Source organism: Anabrus simplex, chromosome 5 (assembly GCF_040414725.1).
Source record: "Anabrus simplex isolate iqAnaSimp1 chromosome 5, ASM4041472v1, whole genome shotgun sequence".
In the NCBI taxonomy this organism is placed as follows: Eukaryota; Metazoa; Arthropoda; class Insecta; order Orthoptera; family Tettigoniidae; genus Anabrus; species Anabrus simplex.
In genome coordinates, this window is record NC_090269.1 from 325,645,406 (window position 1) to 325,667,434 (window position 22,029).

Genomic DNA, 22,029 nt, shown 5'->3' on the forward strand with positions numbered 1-22,029 from the left:
CATGTAATATACAAGTAGTTCAGACACAGCTAAAACCTTTTCACTGGGTCTTCTGATATTATGAATGACTTAGCATGCATTATGCATTTTAGGTCATAAATTCTTATACACTGCAGCATTTTTATTGAATACGATTGAATATTATTCGGTGATTCACGACTCAAACATGCAAGTTGGAACGAAAGGGAAGAACGTATTTTGGCAATAACTGCAAATATAACATGGCCGATAACAGTGGTTAACTAATTAAAACTACCGTATTTATGCGCCATTGCGTGTATTAGCCGCACCTGAATTTTGAGAGAATACATGTGCGGATTTATTCCTGAATTCTGTTCTAAATTCATATTGCATAACTTCGTTCTGTGAAGTGTGGGAATGTCGTACATTCCTTAGAGTTCAATGCTCGTCTAACTGTATAAGGTGCAACCTTAGCTGAGGGTGGTAAAGTACGGTACCAAGTACTTTTCAATGTTTGCACGGCAGTTGACTGCTGTAAATTGAGGAACATAGATCGTCTCAGAGCAAGTTACAATTTAAATTACAAGTAGTGTGTTACGCCAAAGAAAATAGCGATAGAGAAGTGGGAACGAAGTTTGTTGCGAAAAGAACGAGTAGCGTCAAATTTTAAATTAATGATGCACTTAAGAAAATCTCACAAAATCAGCAAGCATTTAGCGGAAAGAAAAGGGCAATATCCAGAAATGATAAACGATCTTGTGGAATAAGTACATTAAACACATTGAGTGACTTTACTTATCATTGCGTGTGCCGTACTACCTTTCATAATATTACGTACTGTTTTATTTTAAGCGACTCACAATTTCTACCCCCATCATCAATTTATATTTCATCTTATACCGATCCAGAGTTCACTTATTCTTTTTCATATGCATTGTTTTTCTTGTTTTTTATGTTTTGAACGGCTGACGATGACCTGGACTAGGGTCGAAACTGGTCCCATTTCTAATCACTTACATTCCTTTCTTTTATGTATTGAATAGGTTGAACCTCTTTTTCAATTATTTCATTTTTAACATTAAACAAGAGCGGACAGATTTCCTATTTCAGTTGAAATTCTACAGATTGAACAACAAAAAATTTCTGAAAGAGTGGAAATTCCTGGAAGTCAATTTAAAGCAAGTTATGGTTGAGCAAGGTGTTTTATGGCACAACATGAGATGGAGATTCACAGAAAAATGTCAATGGCTCAGCGGCTACCGGAAACGTACCAAGGAGAAACTGCTCACATTTCAGCAAAATGTCTTGAAATTAAGGAAGAAGCACGATTACAACATGGGAGCAGTGGGAAATGATGAAAACTTCTGTATTTTTTGAAATGCACAGGGAAACCACAATCAACAAAGCAGGCAAAAAAAGGTTCCAGTTCAAATTGAAGAGGCAGAAAAACAGTGTTGTACTGTAATGTTGTGCATCACTGCTGATGGGGAAAAACTACCACCTTTTGCAATTGCTAAACAAAAAACAATGCCAGAAGAACAGCTGCCCCTAGGGATGCAAGTGAGGGAGCAGGAAAAGGGCTGGATGAATGAAGAATTGTACATGGACTGGTTAAAAATACTGCGGTTTTGTCATCCTGGTGCTCTGTTACATTGGCCATCCATATTGGTGATTTACAGCTTCTGTGGTCACATGACAAATAAAGTGAAAAAAATGATAAAACAGTAATCTCACAAGGTTGTGCTGCAACCTCTAGACGTCTCCAACCAGCCTTTTGAGGAACATTTGTGGCGTTTTCACCGTGAATGGAGGTGCAATTCTAACTAAATGACACTGAGTAGATGACTCAAGAAGCCTTCAATTTCTCCAATGTGTGAATGGATCCTGGATATTAATCCCAGCAGGGACGGTAGCCAAGAAACCACGTCAATTTACAACACCATGCAAGGGACCGAAGACAACACAGTATGAGGCGCATCACCTAACAGCGGCAGTAACAGTGATAAAAGTCTGAAATGATGAGTAGGTACCTTAAACTAATTTAATCACGACTGGTTGCAATAGGTTGTACGATAAGTAGATACTAATGATTTATACTAGTAAAGTGTTCTAAAGTAATGGGTTGTTTACTGTATTCAATTTTAAAATTCATGGTACAAGCCACACCCCATTTTTACCTACCTATTTTTAGTAATAAAAGTTCAGTCTACACACGCGTAAATACGGTAAAGGCTGCAGTAACCAATCATTTAATTAAAATACTAGGTACTGAAATGATGTAAGAATGGGATATTTCTCCAGATACGGCAGCGTGCATCACTGATTTCAGAGGATAGGTTACATAAGCCTTTGCGTCTCTTCACATTTCAGAAAGGCTGTTCCGACAAATTTTTAGCAAAAAGGCGATTATTGCTTTGCCGGGGCCTCAAGTATGCTTTCATGATAAATGTGCGCTGATGTTAGGTTAAGTGACACTGTTTGAGCAGTAAAATGTCTGGGCTGAGTCACAGAGACAATTAAGGCGCTGACCATTTGACCTCAACTAGGCAAGTTAGATCCTGCCTCAGTCCAGTGGTTTTTAAAGGTGCTCAGATATATCAGCCTCGTGTCCATAGATTTACTAGCATGTAAAACAACTCGTGCAGAACTAAATTCCGAGAACTTCAAATACTGTAAAAGTAGTTAGTGGGACGTACAGACAATAACATTAGTGTTAGTAAAAACAAAATATTTGCCACAGAAACTCCAGGAGTGATTATTTTAATTTTGTTAAAGAAAATTAAACATTAACGCTCACATAATATAATCAGAAAATGACTAACAAATAGAGCTGTAGATTTAATCGATTGATCAGACTGAGTAATCTATTAGCATAAAAAACCCTTTGAACCACCAATCTGCTTGAGCCAATTAATCGAACTGATTAAAACTGTAGTGTGATGAAGGATAAATAACTGTTTGGAGTGGCAGAAAACCTGTGTATTGTATGATTGAGATGTCATTAAACTAAGCTGAGGTTCATAACTTTCTTTCAGAAAAGTAAAAGCAACAATACCACCTCAATTGCTTTCTTCTAAAACGAGGGTTATTACCATTGCTTTTACGAACTATGTGGATGGAAATATCGGACATACTGTATTATATTTGCGGACCTTTATAAAACATAGTCAAGCGGTACAATGGGTAGGGATGGGGAAGGTACTTGAAGGGACTGTCATTAAGGAATTTCCAGGAATTTCTGGCTAATGTGTGAATGGACAGATACTAGTTGCTAGAAAGACACTGCAGAATAAATGACAACTTAAACCTCAGTTCGTGTATGGTTCTAATTGAGAAGACAGTATATTATATTCATGTTCAGTGTTTGTGTACTTCAGTTACCGATATGAGAAAAACTTGGTGAAAGTTCCAGATTTAAACTGAACGATTGTGGTAAGGTGACATAAAGAAAAACAGTGTATTATAAGAAATGTAGAATATTGTTCAGTTATACTGAAAATACAGACGTAATCTTCAACATCATCTCAAACATATTCATCCTGCATCTGTCAATGTCACTACCAGTTCATCTTCACAGTCAATGTTGGAGTACCTAACAGTGAAGCCTGTGTGCTGTAATAAGGAACCTGCAATTACGAATAAATTAGTTAAGTGGATTGTGCAGGATGGTAGGCCGGCCAAAATTGTTTTCTGATCGTGGCCTGGAAAGATTGTACGAGAAGCTCTCAATTCTCACACTTACCACCTTACCTCTAGATGCACGTTAACAAAAGTGAGTGAGAGAGTAAGTAAATAAATAAGTCAAAACTATTATGACGTAGAAATATCAAAATTATTAGATGAACTGAAAAGAACAGAATTTATTAGCCACATGGCGGACTTTTGGTCTTCCATATCTAATTGCACCTACTTGGGGGTTACAGTTCACTGGATACATTTTAATTGGGAATATCGTAAATCAACATTACAAGTTAAACATGTTACAGGAAACCACAATGCTGGTAACTACACCGAAGAATATGAAGATATAATTCGTGAATGAGGCCTGAAACAGAAAGTTGCCACTGTTTGCACTGACAATGCAATCAATATCGTTTCAGGAGTTGAAAGAGTAGAGTTTGACAATTTTCGGTAAGCAGTCCCGATTCTACAATTAAGTTTAAATAAAGCTATCAAGGATGTTGCAAACAAAACATTACTTTCAAAGTGGAGGAATATAATAGTACATTTTAAACATAGCCCTTATCTACAAAATCAGCTTGATCAAAAACTTAGAAAGAACAAGGCCTTGGTGCTAGTAAATTAAAACAGGACATAGTTACTCGATGGAATATTACATATTTCATGTTAGAGATCCTTATGAAACCTAAAAGGGGTATGTCATATTGACCCATTTTTCAACAACTGAATGGGAGATGATAGAAAAAAATATTGTGTGTCTTAAGCCATGTTCAGAAATATCACACCTCCTTGGTGGTAGCAAATACAGGTAGTCTTGTACTGCCTGCAATAACACATTTGAAATTATCTTTAGACTGCTCCAATGTTGATCCTGGGTACATAGCTAGATGTAAAATGAATATTGTAGAAGTTTCAATAGCCCATGTAAATGACTGGTGTAATCTGAAGACCAGGAATCTGTTCCGTAAAGAATTTTGGAAAGAAATGTCGATAGAGTATAAGTGCCATTAAAATCACGAAGCAAGAGGAAAATGATTTTGAAACAGATGAAAATGAACAGGATTCTGGTTATGCCATTTCGATTTCGAGTTTGGCACCACTTGTTAAAGTGTACCTAGATCGTTAGCAACGGTGGAAAATACATTCAAATCGGAGCAAGTATTTGTTTACAAGAATAGGAACTGGAATGATCTGCCAAGGGAATATTAGATTAATTTCTAAATCTTTGAAATCATCATCATCATCATCATCATCATCATCTGCAGCAGTTTCGAACGATGGGCTTGGTCTGCTTGGAACATAAGCCTCTCCATCGTTTTCTGTCCATCCACCATTTCTCTTCTGTCACTGTCATCCACTTCCCTCCTCTTGCCTCAATGTTGTTCTACACACCTCTTTATGCCAACTGTCCCTTGGTCTTCCTCTAGATCTCCTCGTCTTCAACTCCATTTCTAACGTCTTTCTTCTCTTCTCCCATTCTCTTAACATGTACATACCACTGCAGCCTTTATTTCTCTCTCAACTCTTGTAGGGGTACCTCATTTACCATTTCCCGAACTCTCTCATTCCTTACTCTATCCATTCTTGTTAGACCTCGCCTTTAAAACTTAATTTCCACTGACTGTATTCTATTTTTATCCCTCTCCATCACCCATGTTTCTGATCAATACGTCCAAATTGGTACAAAATAAGTTTTGTAGACGATTCCTTCACGTCTTTTTGATACATCCCTGTTCCATAATCCTCCTACACTCTTAAGGAATCCATCCGTATACCTTCCTCTTTCACTGATTTCCATCCTGTTCCTTCCATTTTCTTCAATTACAATTCCCAGGTACTTAAAACTTTCAGCTCTTTTCAACAGCTACCCTCCTAATGTCATGCCATTGTACGCTCGGTTCTTGTATCGTGGCGTTACCAACACTTCACACTTTTTGGCTGAAAACTTCTTTCCTTAAGTTGACACAACTTCCTCTCATACATTTAGCCGTTCCTCAACTTCACTCTCACTGCTTCCCCATATTAGATCATCTGCAAACAACACTGCTTTCATTCTTCTCTTCTCCCCAATGATCTGTGCTATCTTCTGTATTATATCATCCACAGCCACTATAAAGGGTCTAACAAACCCAGACCGAATGCACGGTGTTTGTACTCTGCACTACGGCAGCCACCTCAGCCGAAATTATGTTGTGTGCGGCTGCTTTGCTTTAAGTGTGTATACAATCTTGTATGAAATCTTACCTTATAAAAGGTGCTGGAAGTGCCTTCTTTCCTGGGTTATACAGGCACTGCCCCTGGTAACCACACCAGTGATGTGAGCAAGTTCTGCCACTTCCGATTTCATTTGTAATTTTTTTCAGTTCCTTTAATGTGTAAGCATTTGTTCGAAACACTTTTTCTTTCAGTTTACCCCACGGGTAAAAACCACACACTGTTAGATCTGGAGAACGAGGAGGAAAGAGAACAGCACTGATCACTCTGTCTGTAAACACTTCCGAGAATGTAAGAAGGGAATCTTCTGCTGTATGAACAAAGGCTGAATCTTGTTGAAACCACCCACAGGATTTTTCTTCTTCTATTAACAGATGGAAGAACAGCATCAAAATGTCATCTCGGTACATCTCTAGATTTACTGTCGTGTTGAAAAAAAAAATACGCCAAATTATTCATCTTGCACTAACAGCACACCAAACACAAATCTTCTATCATAATGAGGAACTTCTAGGATTTTCTGCATACCAATAGAGAGAGTTATGACTGTTCACAAGACCTTTAAGATGAAACGAGGCCTCATCTGAAAAGAATACAAGCTGTGGGTAGAATGAACGATCATTCAATGATGCAAGATACCACTCAAAATATCTCACTCTTGTGGCTGGATCAGCAGGTTTTAAACAATGGGCTTTGTAGCTCTGTGTGCAGAAGAAACCGAAACCCCTACTTGTGCTAGTTTTGCGAGTGATTTATTCACCGACTGTTCAAGATTCGCACCAATGTGATCAAACTTTTCCTCTGTTAAAACTGTTTGTATGCGCGCAAGTTTCTTATTGAGCACTGAGACAGTAGTTACAAATTTACAATTACGTGAGTCTATGCTCGTTAACTCTTTGCCGTCCCTAACACTCCAGAGCGCTCGAGTATTAACACATGCTTGCCGTGTTGAACGCTTCAAAGTGCCCGTCACGCTCGCGTTCATTAGAAGTGTGTTGAGAGAAATACTGAAGGGCCTTGTGAAACCACACTGTATTCCCTTGATTCAGAAAGCTGCAAGACCTTGTTGACAGCATTTCCTGTGTATATTTCCCAAGCAGACCTACTTTATAAATATCGTCTTTCATTTAGAGATTACTCTTGTTCAAATTTACACCATGTCGTCTAATTGCGGAGTTGGTTCGAAAGTTAAGATATAATGTGAAATTGAAGACATGTTACAAGTTAGTGGAGATAATGAGCTTTCTACTTGTGGTTCAGAATTTTATTCTGATGAAAGTAATAGTGATAATGATTATGAGATCATAAGCATGAACAAATATTATATTAAAAGGCTACAAAGAAATATCACTAACGATATCTGGTAACAATATTTGTTTTCATGAACTGAAATTCTTTTTCTTTAAATGCCACTCCAAATCACGATTTACCTTCCAGGAGTTCAGAAAAAGATTTTTTGAAATTATTTGTGGGATCGGAATTTTATGAGCTAGTAGCAGAGCAGACGAATATTCATGCCCAACATTTACAAAGAAAAACTGGCACGGTCGATACTACCTGGTAAGACACTAACACTGATGAAATAAGGGTATATGTAGGAGTTCTAATTTATATGGGACTGTTGTTTTACCTGAAACAGACAATTACTTCCTAGGAGACTTTCACATGTGCCCGTTAGTAAGGCAGGCAATGACACTGAAACGGTTTAGGAAACTTGGGCAATGTTTACATCCAAGTAGCCATCAAATACAGTAGAGACAATACACAACGGTGCGAGATATCGAGGGACAGTGATTGAGCTCTATCTAGCGGAGTGACCTGGAGTTACTGATTCTGTCATAAGAGCACATGTATTTGTTAAGTTTTTGGCATTATTTATGTGTTTGCATTAAGTTGACATAAGTAAAGAGTAGTGTGTGTCATTCCTTTATATCATCTCTTTCCGTTTCCCTCATGACAAGAAAATGTAAGTTAATATTGTGTTTGCATATATATTCTTCCACTTCCAGAGAGATTTTTATCGTACCTCCTAAACTTTTTTTTTTTCTATTGGCCTTATGTCGCATCGACACAGATATACAGCCCCAGCATTTGCCTGGTGGGAAAATGGGAAACCACAGAAAACCATCTTCAGGGCTGCCGACAGTGGGGTTCGAACCCACTATCTTCCGAATACTGGATACTGGCCGCACATAAGCGACTGCAGCTATCGAGCTCGGTCCAAGACTTCTGACCTGCGCGACCCATATTTTATCTGGCTTAAAATACAATCTTATTTTATTGTATAGTGCAGCAGTTAACCTTCAATACCAATGTGTTGTTGTAGGTGTGATCCGTGGGTTTGATTTAATTCAGGAAAATGCATATCCATATGTGTATGGCTGGTTGTGTTCCAAGTTATCCCATTTGGAATGCCATAATGCGTTGTCAAGCACTGAAGGGAAATATGGGTGATTTAAGAAATGTACATATTTTGTTGAAACAATATGATGCAAATTTGCTTTACCCTACTGTAATGGCAAGTATTGCTTATAAGGAAAGTTTGAATGTGTTCGAGGCTAAATTTATATTCTTTATGTTAGGCTTCAAGTTAAAAGGAAAATTTTCCAGCTCTTAAATGTAAATTCATTGAATTATGTGTGTAAGGAATGTGCCGATATTGTTACTGACAAGTGTTGTAATGTGATGATACAATGCTTTTAAATGAGAGAAAAGTCAAATCTAGCCGTAAAAGTTCAGGCAGGAATGCTAAAGCTAAAAAAGTAATGCATATATGAAAGATCAAACCCTTTCACAGCAGTCCATTTCACATCTTGATTATGTGTCTAATTTCAGTCTTTAAATAATAACCTGTTAAATAATTCTTCATTCATTTGTCCGGAATTGCTTTAGCAACATTCAATTTAATATCTTAATAACAGTTTATTTCCAGGCGTAATTAATTTATCCATTTCCGTATATACACTTACATTGATATTTGAATTTAGCGCGAATTTCCAGGTCACACCACTAGCGAATTGTCTCCCATTTTAACAAGGCTAAAACCAGAAGTGTCGCGTATTGTCTGTACTGTATTTGTAGCCATGTAAACAGGCGAACACCACAAGATGAACATTACAATATTCTGTACAAAGCAAGACCAGCCTTGCAACTTACACAAAAAAAAAAAATCAGAATTTTGTACACACCTGGCTGGGAACTCGCAGTAAATGAAGCTATGATAGGTTTCAATGGAGAATTTATCTTGAAACAGTACCTCTCAGGGAAACCCACCAAATGGTGTAGCAAGAAAGGGTTGGCCTGACCTGTTTAGGAAACCTGCACACCTGAAACTCAAGTGGGGAGAATGTAGGAAAATGCAAATTGAGGGTGTAACAGCAAATTGCTGGCAAGATGAACGTACTGTTCTTATGCTGTCAACAAATTCAGATTCTGTGAATAATGGTAAAGGCAATGAAGAAATAGAAATAGAGTCTTCTCGTACACTCATAAATTACACAAAACATAGGGGTGGCGTGAACATCAGTGGTAATAGAGAATACTACAGGGTTGGGCAATCGTGTAAAAAATGGTGGAAATTTATTTTTCATTTTGTGATCAATGTATGTTGTGGACAGTTTCATTCTCTCACAGCTCATGGAAACAGACAGCTGAACTTATGGCGCAACAGCTCATCGGCTGTCCGTCCCCTAAATTATTTCATCATCTTGTGCAGATACATGCCAAAGTGTGTGCTTTGCGCTTACAAATGAAAAATAGGGCAGCTTCCAGGAGAGGCAAACAAACAACATTCAAATATAAGCAGTGCGATCTACCACTGTGCACGACGGGGAGCTTTGTGAATACCACCAAGAGCTAAATGTGGATATTCAAAATTAGGGTGAGTACACATTTATATGCACTAATTATTTAGGATCGAAATGCAGAAGAAATTACATTTACATCTTTATTCATTTGACTTCTAGATATTTTCTTTTAAGGGGTGGTATTTATGCTGCTGGAACTATTGGGGTTTAAAGAACTGTCGGAAAGCACTGTAATTGCGGCCGGGCATCCGCCTTTAAATGGGAAACGGCAAAGAGTTAAGGTGGCAGCTGAGCAAATGCATCATGTACCTCCCGAGCCGACTCGTATTTAAAATAACTTTTACATGCGGTGCTGCAATTATAACAATCTCACCATGTTAACAGCTGAGTTTCAGACAGGTGACTCATTCCTGCCAGGTCGAACACATGCCGGCTGCTTGCAAGGTCACAAACTATGCGCAAACCTCCCATAACGCAGCTGCCGTAGCAAAGAGTACAAACACAGTGCGTTCTGTCTAGGTTTATATGAGAGATGCTTTAGTAGAGGTGAGAGGGCACTTCCTTGCTGTACACCATTTGTTAACCACACAGTTCTTTCAGTTCAGACTTTAACACAACTTTCGCTTCCATCATACATGTCACCCTTGTCACTATCAGCTCATTTACTGCTTTTACTCTCATAGATTGCCAGATACTGTTTCTACGGACACTGTCACATGCGTTCTCTATGTCCATGAGGCAAATCACCATAGTGTTGTACTTATAGCTGCCTCACTGTGAATATGAGGTCAATAGTTGACCTTCTTTGTCTAAAGCCGTACTGTTCTCTGAATTCTTTTTCTACTGATTTTCTCAGTGTTCTCCCTAGGACCTTTTCAATGGGCCTGCTGTTTTTACCAACTGCCCAGCTAACATAACCTAGATATGTTTTAGTCATATAATATTAATTCATATTTGAGTCACTGGGTGCTCTAAATTAAAACTGTGTTAAATAATAAATCTCCACCATTGTCGGCATAATAGCAACAATTACATCAGTTTAAAGGTTTAGGTTGACTCTCACGTAGTGTCGTGCACGAGCGATGTCTGGAATCACATCCGAACACTCGATTCTACACGTCAGAAATGAGTATGACACTCGACAGCAACCGAGTGGTAAGCCCCAATGTTACATAATTATGAAGGAGCAGCAAAAGACTAGAAGTTCATAAACTCTGTTACGTCTTGTTCGTGATAATAACACTAAAACAGTTCAATTTTGCATTTAATATTTATGCCTGATATTATTGTTAATGCCCTATGTGGATCAGTGGCAAAGTGTTGGCCTCCAGATCCCTTGATAGTGGGTTCGAACCCGGCTGAGGTAGTCGGATTTTTGAAAGGCGGAACAAATTCCATTCGACACTCCATGCCATACGCTATCGGCATGTAAAAGATCTCTGGTGACACATTTTGTGTTTACCTGACAAAATCAACTAAAACTCAAGTCATAGACGCCCAAGACAGATTCAGTTTACTCTGCCATCTAGTAGGCCTATAGTAAAATTGAACATCGAAATTGAAGATCAAGCAGCCAGATGGGGTCAAATTAAAATGCTAGCACACAGTAGCTCAGGCGATGTGAATATAATGATTATTATTATTATTATTATTATTATTAAGAACATTTAAGCTCTTTAAGCCTTAAATGATCTTAACATTTGCAATCAATGAAATTAAAATACGGTTTCCTTCTCAGAACTTAATATTTTATTGAAAATCCATAGCCTGTTTCCAGTCATTCGACCGGGTCAGGAATGGAATGAATGAAGCCCCCATTTGGCGGCGAGAAAAGGAATTGTGCTGGTTGCCGAAGCCTGTTGCACTCCTCGGAACCCAGAGGTAAGAGGCCGGCGCGCTGCAGCCTGAGCGACGAAGGCTCTTAATTTGTTATTATTACTGTTATTTATTATTATTCCTCAGAGGCGAATAAATTGATATTTCGATTCATATTTTACGTAGTATTCCCCACCCGGCTACTCATTCTTGCCACATGGCTGATGAAAATTTCTGGGGAGAACACTGCTTTTTGCTTTTCCAGTAATTTTTAGTATATCTTGACACAGTGGCACATCAGCACACCTGCCAACTTTCACAAAGAGAAATCCGGAAGAGCATGAAGCGGATAATTTTTAACACACCCATGCGTCGCAAAGTTTTGAGACATAATGTAAAAGGACGGCAAGGGGGGAGATTAGAAACAATACTAATACAAGTCAAATATATGTTGTGATCACCCCTGAAATTAAAGTAAAACCTCGTTAATTTGAAGTCGTTGGGACCCAAAAATCGGACTTCGAATTACGTGATTTTGAATTAACCGCCAATTCGTAATTCAGAAGTACCAATCCTTGCCGCATTACAAAATATTCTAAGGTCCGTTACTGCATGCAGTTAACCTTGATTCACAGTTTAAACCTTTCAAATGCCATGGGGAAAAAACTATTTCCAAATGCATCCAAGAAGGTGCATTTAGAGTATTCAAATAATGCACTTGGATAACTCACTGACAAACATCACCTCTCGCAACAAAAGAAAGAATAAAAAGTATGATTCAAAGACGAGGAGAAATCTATGATGGCCCCCACGTGCAAGTGCTTTATTCATTGGATTACTGTACTGCACTGTATGCATTTTAAATGCCCTGTAGGCTACTTGCACAGAAAGTACCCGATGCCCTTAAAACATCGTGGCTAATTGAACTTTCCTATGACGAGGGGAGAAAGTCACCCGCTTCCTTCTGCATGACAACACATTAGTCACTCTATCCTTATACGATTTCCCGCCATGGCACTTCTCTCGTACTTCAGAAATGTAAATACTTGCCGCGTCACAAGGCACAGTTTAAACCTTTCAAATACCATGGAAAAACTATTTCTGAAATGCATCCAACAAGGTGCATTTACAATGTTCAAACAATGCACTTTGATAAATCACTGACAAACATAACCTCACGCAACGAAGGAAAAACAAAATCACACGATTCAAAGACGAGGATAAATTGTGTTGGTTTCCCTGTGCAAATGCATTATTTTTTGGATTAGTCTCATTTTTGCATTTTTAGATGCCTTGTACAAGCACAGACTTTCCTGACACCCTTAAAACACTGTGGCTTATCGAATTTCCCTATGACGAGGGGAGGAATTCTCTCACTTCCATGTGCATTGCAACACAGTACAGCGACTCTCACCCATATATGATTTCCCAGCTGGCACTTTCTCCTCTAATACCACAAGACCCTTTAGGCTCAGCATTAAAAGAAAGCAATGCAGTTTCATCGGCAATGACAATATTGTTCGGCATGTACGAATTTATTATACAAGCCACGCTTTTTCGTCAACTGTCAACATCGCCAGTGTTCACGGATTCTGTTTCTCCGCACACTGACTGCTGCGCGATATTACGGCATTCCTTAACCCTTTGAGGCCCAGAGGTTTCAGTTTGAAGCCACATTTTCATTGGCCTTGCTCACATAGCCCACTGGTCTCAGACTGACACCAGCCGCGCGCGCAGCTCTGTAGAATCCTCTAGCGTAGAGTGCGCGCAACAGCAGGACCTTTAGATTGTTAGTGACGGACGTGATGCCATTGTTCCTTTACAAAGGTGAAAAATTGAGTGTCTCCTCGTAATTCAATACATCACATATTCCATCATTAGATGGAGTAATCAAATTCAGAAATGTTTTGGCTCGTTTCGAGCCATCTTGAGTGAAAAAGGGGGGGGGGGGGGGATAGAAATAATTCACATAATACAAGCTAAAAAATGCAAAAAAAATTAAGGAACAAATGAAAAAACAAAAGAGCCTAGACGGAAACAAAATTAGCACAATATACAATATTTAATTCATCATTGGAGCAAAAAACAACTTGCTGCGATAAAATTAAGTGAAACAGGGGTTAATACAAAACATAAATGAAACTAAAAACTGTGTTAACCTAAGAAGAAATGAAAACAAATGATACAGATGGATATGAACAATAAGTGCACATAGTGAGGTTGCTGACCACTTAGTTACAAAATATTGATTTTGTAACAATACAAAACAGGATGAAATCACTGTGTCAAAAATTCAGGCAGAAAATCTATCTTTATACAAACCCATCACATTGAATTGGCTAGGAGGGGAGCGGGAGCGAAAAAGTTTGAGAAACCAAGCCTGACATAACGTGCAGGCGAAAAGCCTGCGACAAGGAAAAACACCAATGAAATTTAAAGCTTTAGAACAGTAGCATTCTCAATATCTTCTCAATCTACCGGTCCCATTCTTGATTATCGTTTCATAATGTTGGCTGGTTGGGTTGCCTTATTATGAAAGGTCGGAAGGGCCGTGACCTAAAGTTGAGAAGCTGTGTTAGGCAGATGACAGATGCATGGTAAACTGTAAGTGACCTAGTGGAAACCGTCAATGAAGTTCCAATCTGTAATGGAAAAGAAATGAGGCTGTGTGAGAACCTTGGGCTGAAAAGTAAAAGGTGTGGAATGGGCGTGTAGAAAGCTTAATTGTAAATTCTTTCCTGGTCTACAAAGAAATCTGCCAAGCAAACCCAATCACTCTAAAGCAGATTCGTCTGTCCATAATTGCTGGTCTGTTAGGGGTGCCCTCATCCTAAACTCCAAAAAGAAAGAGGGTGCAAAAGCAGCATAATAATTGAGTTCAAAGCCAAAGACAGGATATGATAAAGCAGGCCATTTGCCAGAGGGGACCATCTCGGAGATGCGCTCACTGCAGTTCAGCTGATGAAGCTCATCACACAAAATCATGGTCCGAAACATGCAACTTTGCCTGTTGAAAACCAAGAACTGCTTTGTAGATTCCACAGAAGACTAAGTACATTAGTTCCAAGTGTAACGCATGTGATATGACGGTTTCTTTATTGAAAACAAGAACTGGTTTGAAAGAGACTTGCAACAATGAATCATCCATGTGAAAATTGTAACAATGGTCAATAAATTTGAAGAATGGTTGTTGATATTAATGCTTTTCTAGTCCCCATTAGTAGACTTTCAGAAAAGGTATACTTTTATTTTCCGACTTTCATGTCATGGGCTTCAACGGGTTAAAACGTTGAATACAAAAGAATTCCAATTTCACTCGAACTTAGCATTTTATGAAGCATATTGCAGACACACCAATGTGTGTGAAAGTGCAGAAAGCTACCCCTCCACATTCCAGAAAATGCGTTCTATCACAACGCGGATAAATTCTGAATTTAAATCACTCTGTAACATACTATTGTTTAAAAATGTAAAGGCAGTTTCAAATTAAAAGTCTGAATTTCGATTATGGGGCCGACATTGTACTTCGAATTATGAATTATCCACGTTTGGATTTAAACAATTTAAATAACATGCAAAACCGTATCTCATGTTTCCGGGAATGAGGGCTTCTTCAAATTAGTTGGGATTTTGAATTAACCGATTTCGAATTATCAAGGTTCTACTGTAAATATTTGCACAAAGTTACATCTTCATGAGTACGCATCTGTTTACACTTAACACTGGGAACACTTTCTGTGATCGTATAACACAAGGAAATTAAGCAGAATATGCCTTCCTAAAAGTCTAATAATATCGTTTCTTAGTTGAACTCATTATGAACACCACTAAAAATACTAAATCGCTTACAAATTCATCACACAGTTCCACAAGTTTCAGAACTACCGCCAATGTTACTCACCCACACACAGACAAAGCCTTTCACAGCTGCTACGAAGCACGACACAGTTATTAAAGTTGTTATATATAAATGCACAGCCTGCTACTTTTCACGGATTTATTTTCTTCAAAATCACAGCCTGCTACTTGTTTGGGAACATCTCAGTGAATGAAGTAGCAGTTGAGGTCGAACAGGTGACAAAATCACGGTGATAATCGATAAAGTGATTATCAATACATTTACCGGTCGAATTTCAAATACTACATCTCGTATTACCAGCTACTATCAAGTCGAACAAATCTGATTTGACCGCAGAAAGCGAAACCAAGCGCAGATATTCAAAATCCATACAATAACGTCATTCATTCATACAAAAGTAACACACACTCAAAATCCGTACATTTTACGGAAAAACAGGAATACTTGGCAGGTATGCATCAGGATTATACCACTATAGTTCTGATATTTTCTTCTGTCTCCTCTCAAAGATGGGTACTATTACACCCTTCTTCCAATCTTCTGGTACTTTCTTCTTATTCCCCACTATCGGTATCATCCTGTATAGCCACTGTGTACCCACTTCCCCTGCAGCTCTTACCATCTCCATGTTGAACTTATCCCCTCCTCCTGGTGCTTTTCCCAGTTTCATCCTCTTCACTGCTTCCACCATTTGTGCCCAGGTTAAATCCTCTATTTTCTCCTTACACCTGTCATCAATTTCCTCAATATGATCTTCACTCAATTCAACCACATTCAGGAGGTCCTCAAAGCATTCCTTCCAGATTAGTTTAATTTCCTCCTTTTTCTCTATTAGATTACCATTTTACCGGGCGAGTTGGCCGTGCGCGTAGAGGCGCACGGCTGTGAGCTTGCATCTGGGAGATAGTAGGTTCGAATCCCACTATCGGCAGCCCTGACGATGGTTTTCCGTGGTTTCCCATTTTCACACCAGGCAAATGCTGGGGCTGTACCTTAATTAAGGCCACGGCCGCTTCCTTCCAACTCCTAGGCCTTTCCTATCCAATCGTTGCCACAAGACCTATCTGTGTCGGTGCGACGTAAAGCCCCTAGCAAAAAAAAAAAAAATTACCATTTTTACCCTCTATCCTGGCCACTTCACTCCTCCTACTCTTTCTCTTATTTCTCACCATTCTGATCTTTCCGATTGCCTTTGCAATCTTCCTCCATCATCTGTGAATACACTTAAGAAAAAAAACAAGGTAAACAACTGGTAGAGAATCTGTCACCTGAGTGACAAGCCTAAATGCAGATTGATAATGATTGATTGAAGTCTTTGTTCTCCATCTGTTTCCTATAAATACAGAAGCCAGATGTGTGTGTTATGGATGAATACTGGACTCGTCAAATTCATTAAATTTGTAAGTAAAGGAAATTTTAATAAATGTCAGTGCAATGAAACTAATATTCCCCCTTCCACAATTTGCTACACTTGCATTTAATTCTAATACAAGGTACAATACTGGATTGCTGCACAAACAAAGATAGTTAATATCATCACCATGTTCATGAATTTTCAAATGGAAGCAAACGAAATTCATTGTGCAGCAGCTTCAAACTGTGTTGAACAAACAAAAGGCACCATTTAATTCTGTATTCTTTTGAATTGTGGAGAACTAATTCTAAGAGAGGATGAATTTCAGCAGCATAACCAATCTGAAGGAGTAAAGCCTCAAAATTTTATCAGAATATATAAGAAATGATTCATATAATTCTTTTACAATCTCTCGAAAATGAATGAACACTGGAAGTTTCCCTTATACTACACAATGGAGGCAGTAATGTAATCAATACACACAACAATGTGCATTTACGATGTGTCCCCCACAAACAAACACACCAAAACACCTAGGCTGTCAAATACCAACATGACCATTGGCTTGGTGGAAGGTTGATTTTGTAAAACCTTGGGTCACCCTGGTTCTTATATGCGATGCCTATGTTTGATCGATGGCAATGATACAATTCACCATTCAGTTCCTTTTGCAGTGAAATCTCAGCAGATTGATACATGTCTCTTAAAGCATCCACTTCTCTATCCTAGTCATGTGATGTAGCATCCTCTTGACAGCTAACTTTCACACATATCCAAGTCCTTCTATAGAATTTTAGTGCACTGTTTCCTATGGTAATTCTACCATAAAACTGCATTTTCTGCCATTAGGTACTGTCCAGTCACAGTCATCGATGCACATTAGTCAGCTGATAAAGAAACTCCACCGTAAGGAAGGTTATCAGTTGACTCCGTTCCCTGTTTGAAGGCCTCTACCCTCAATGCCATGATGCGATAGGGTAGAGCAGAATAAAATCATGCTTCATGAATAACTGCATGGCACCCCCTTTCATTATGGTGATCGGAGTATGGCTAGCTTGTCACGCGAGTACTGTTGAACTTTAATCACTTCCACTCCAAACTGCTGTCGCCAAACAACTGATGTTGGGAGCATAGTCCCTTCCTGAACGATGTACTCATGTCCACCCTGGTAGCAACAGTATTAAGTTTATCACATTTTCAGATGTATGTATATCAGAATTATATTTTTAACATTGGCAAATTTTCAGATTAAAAATAGCTGTGACTTACGAATCAACCAATGTGGATTAATAAACTACACACAAACCTTTATCTTGTTGACGTAATTGATCGCATGGTTGAACTCCACAGGCTGACCTTGCGGTGCTGGATGGACTGGTCCACTGCCGCCTGTCTCAGCATGGTTCAAGGCCTGAGTAACAGCCTGATGTGCCTGAGAGATAGCATGGTGAGCAGCAGCAGCATGGTGATGGCTGTTATTGTGATGATGTGTAGGAGTGGTGGTTGCAGACCCTGTCCCAACACTTGGAGGAGCAGGCTGGCTTGGAGGTAAACTTGATGGTGCTGAGCCTGACTGAGTAAAGCTGCCTGGCGCAGTGGGAGGAGTAGGCGAAGTATGGTGCAATGGAGTTGTACTACTGGCAGTTACAGGTACTGTTAATGAATGATAACTTGTCGATGTGGTCCTGGAAGACAAAGAAATACGATTCAATAAGTTAAAATTATGCTCTACTAAAAAGTAAGAAGGAATTTATGAGTATAACGAAAGTAATATCATTAACAAGTAATTCACAATAATAATAATAATAATAATAATAATAATAATAATAAACATAAACATTGTATGGCCTCAGCTACCATGTGCAGACATTTCCATTTGACGCCATCTGGCTGTCTGCTCGTCATTTCGACGATCTGTTTCAATCTAGGCCCACTAGATTGCAGATCGAGTAAACCGAAACTCTCTTGAGCGTCTATGGCTGAGATTTTAATTAGTTTTGTCGGGTAAACACCGAATGTGTCACCAGAGATCTTTTACATGCCGACATCGTACAACATGGAGTGTCAAATGGACTTTTTTCCGCACTTCAAAAATCCAACTACCTCTGCCGGGTTTGAACCCGCTATCTTGGGATCCAGAGGCCGACATTCAACCACTTAGGATAACTAGCCAAATACTCTTCAAAAAGACCACAAAAAAGAGACAGAGAAAACAATATGGATTAAATAAACACCTACTTAGGAAAGTTAACTAGCCACATAGAGGAGCAGATATAAATCTACGAGATTGTCAGTAAATACAGCGGAAATATCCCACTATGAGTATGGGCTAGAACGTTAATTTCACTTGAACAAGAGCATTTGAGCACACCAATGAATTCAGTACAGCATCATTTTTTTTTATAACGAGGGTCTTACTTTCACTTTAATTTATTTGTTCTAATAAATTACCTGATAGACATTTCTGCTCAGACAAACAGTAGTTCTTATTTCTGTGATGTTACTTTAGACAATACTTTTTATGCCAGTTTTCCTTCATGTCTGTTTGTAACAATTTAACTCCTCGAAAAGGTCCTATCCCTGAAACTTTTATTTCAATTGTCAATACCAATAAATCTTTCCCATTCTCTGTGACATTAAAATCAATAATTACTCTAGCTGCAATAACTGATTCATCCATCAACTTGCTAAAGCATGGCATGAAGTAATCAACAAAAATGAAATTGTAGGGGTTTGCTATCAAGTCTTTAAATTCCCCACCCCCTAAATTTGTGTGGGATATTTCCCTGGTTTTGGTCGACTAAAGACTGCAGCAGTGCTTTCAGTTTTCATGTCATGTCTGATTCCCCCAGTGAAGAGAAATAACGAGCTATATTCCAACAAAACTTTGTACTTAGAATCTATCGAATCAGGAGTAGATTTTAAAACAGTTTAAAATCAACTCAATGAACCAGAGGTTCACGAGAAAACCAGAATACTTATTAAATGTTCTCCCATATCGATTTTTTGTATTGTAAACCATTTTTTGTCCAGTACACTTTCTTGCTTATTCTTGATATAACAAAGCAAATTAATGTAAAGCATATGTTCTACAGTGAGTGACTACATACCCTGTAGCTGGATGCCAAGGCTGTGAGGTACTATCACTGCAGTCTGCCTAGAAAGGATCACATGCTGTCACATAATGTCATGTTCATCGACATTCACATAAAACTTGTGGTTGTTGGGCAGCAAGCGAGAGACGTACAGTATGAACTCGCCATTCTGGGGAATACAGTTGTATTTAAATAGGGTTAAGCCTTGCCCATTACATTTGTGTGGTACTGTGGAGTATAGTTAATTTCTTCACTCACTGTGTAATGAGTTACTGCTTCTGCTATAAATGTTTGGATTCTGCGCATTTCTATTTTCTATTACGATTCTCTACTAGCCTCTCTAGGCATCGTCTGACCTCCTTAGGATTAAATGCATCTGTCATCACCTAACTTTAACCCTAGAACTGGCAATGTTAAATTTTGTGACCACCACCATCACCACCACAAATGTCCCACTCCAGTCGCCCAAGTGTGTTTAACAAGCCCCCTCCACTTCTTTCTGCCCTTCCATTTTTCCTGCTCCATTACTTCCGCCACATCGAATCCAGCTTCTCTAATGTCTAAATCTTGTGGTGGCAGCCATATTTAGCAGCTTTTACTTGTCTAAATAAAATACAAAATATCCACGAGGTATGAATAAATCTATGAAGTTTTATATATCTACGTAAAGCTAATTCACTGAGGATTGTCATGTTGATTCGAAACTGTATAAATATTCTGTCTACAAAAATGTACAGTCTGCTCAAAAAGAGGAATTCCAAAATTCAACATAATAATGAAAATTTCGATCATAAATACACAAAATTGAAACATGTCACAAACAAACTAAGATATACAAATTGTTAGTTATGTACCTGTAATGCATTCGCAAAAGTGTCATCACTCTGAGGGGCATATTCTTCAAAATATTAGGGAAAATGCATTGGCATGCCTTGCTCAGGAGCAGTGATTTTAGAACACTTTGTTGTGATAGGATATGCAAAATAATATCCGCATCCACTCCGCACTTCCTTTATCCGCACCCGCATATGGTTATCCGCATCTGGAAATGTTTATCCGCGGATATTGTAAATATTTAACTACAGTATATTAGACTCAAGATATTGAAACAGATAGATCTGTTAACATAATACAATGGGCCTGACATCTGGCACCTGGACCTCTACCATCACAGGTTCATGAGGGACTTCCTCTTGCGAAAACTACCGAAGTATTGACCTTTGTTCCTTACTTCCATTAATTGAGAACAAGAGCCAGCTACGTTTAGGACAAATTTTTGATTTATGGTCTCAAGGCTCTTTATACATATCTCTATTTTCTCATACCAGTGTCAAGGGTCACCTAGCCACAAGCAAAAATAAGAGTATACCTGAGTGAAAATCAATAAATGTCATTGTTTAGAAATTATCAGCAAAATTATCCATACCGCCTTACAGTTTGTATCCGCCAAGACATTAACTTTGCGGATATCCGTGCAGGGCTCCAGTGATAGGTTGCTATACAGCAGACTCATCATCACTTTCCAATACTTGATGGACAGAAATAGCTGATAATTCCAAATCCGACTTAGAATCTGTTGGTTCATTCACTATATTGTCAAAGTCAGATCCGTCACTTTCATCTTCAAGAAAAGAAAAAAAAAAAAAAAAAAATTCATCACTGACCTTCTGTAATGAAGATGTCACAATTAGACACATAGGGCCGATTGCAGAAACTGTGTTTAGATGATGTCTACGGTTAAGCAATGTCTAAGTATGGCTGCCGCATTGAAGAGACGTTATTTATCACTTAGAACTGTCTAAAACCGATGGTCAACCGGTCATGTTTAAACACTGCTGAGAGGACTGTTTAACCTCAAATGAGAGGAGTGAATCACAATCAGAGGTTATGTACCATGAAAGATGTAATTTGTATTATCATATTGAGATTATTCCAGGAAGAAAGGTTAGTCTGACAGCCTCTCTGTGGGTCGCCAGCTGCTAAATTGCTGTAATTCATTCAACATGTGCAGGGAGATAGATCATAAAATATGGTTTCGCTTGTCAAAAGAATTATTTCTTGTTGAGACTGACAAAGGGACAGTCCAGTAACTGTCAACTTAAATACAATTCTTGGCAACCGATATATTTTTTTATATACATGGGGTAATTTCCATGGAATTATAGGTCACTTTGACTATATACATATCAGATTTATGTGTCTCGATCGTCAGAGAGCGGTCACATACATCAACCATGAGGGATT

General features: G+C 38.5%; 1 protein-coding gene across 1 annotated transcript in view; it reads right to left on the reverse strand.

The window, feature by feature from the left end:
- The window catches only part of Sin3A (SIN3 transcription regulator family member A), a 528,152-nt gene that overhangs the window by 324,063 nt on the left and 182,060 nt on the right, over positions 1-22,029 (reverse strand). The window contains exon 8 of the mRNA XM_068227644.1: positions 17,997-18,375. Coding sequence (XP_068083745.1) covers positions 17,997-18,375 — 379 coding nt within the window. The remainder of the gene's footprint in view (positions 1-17,996; positions 18,376-22,029) is intronic.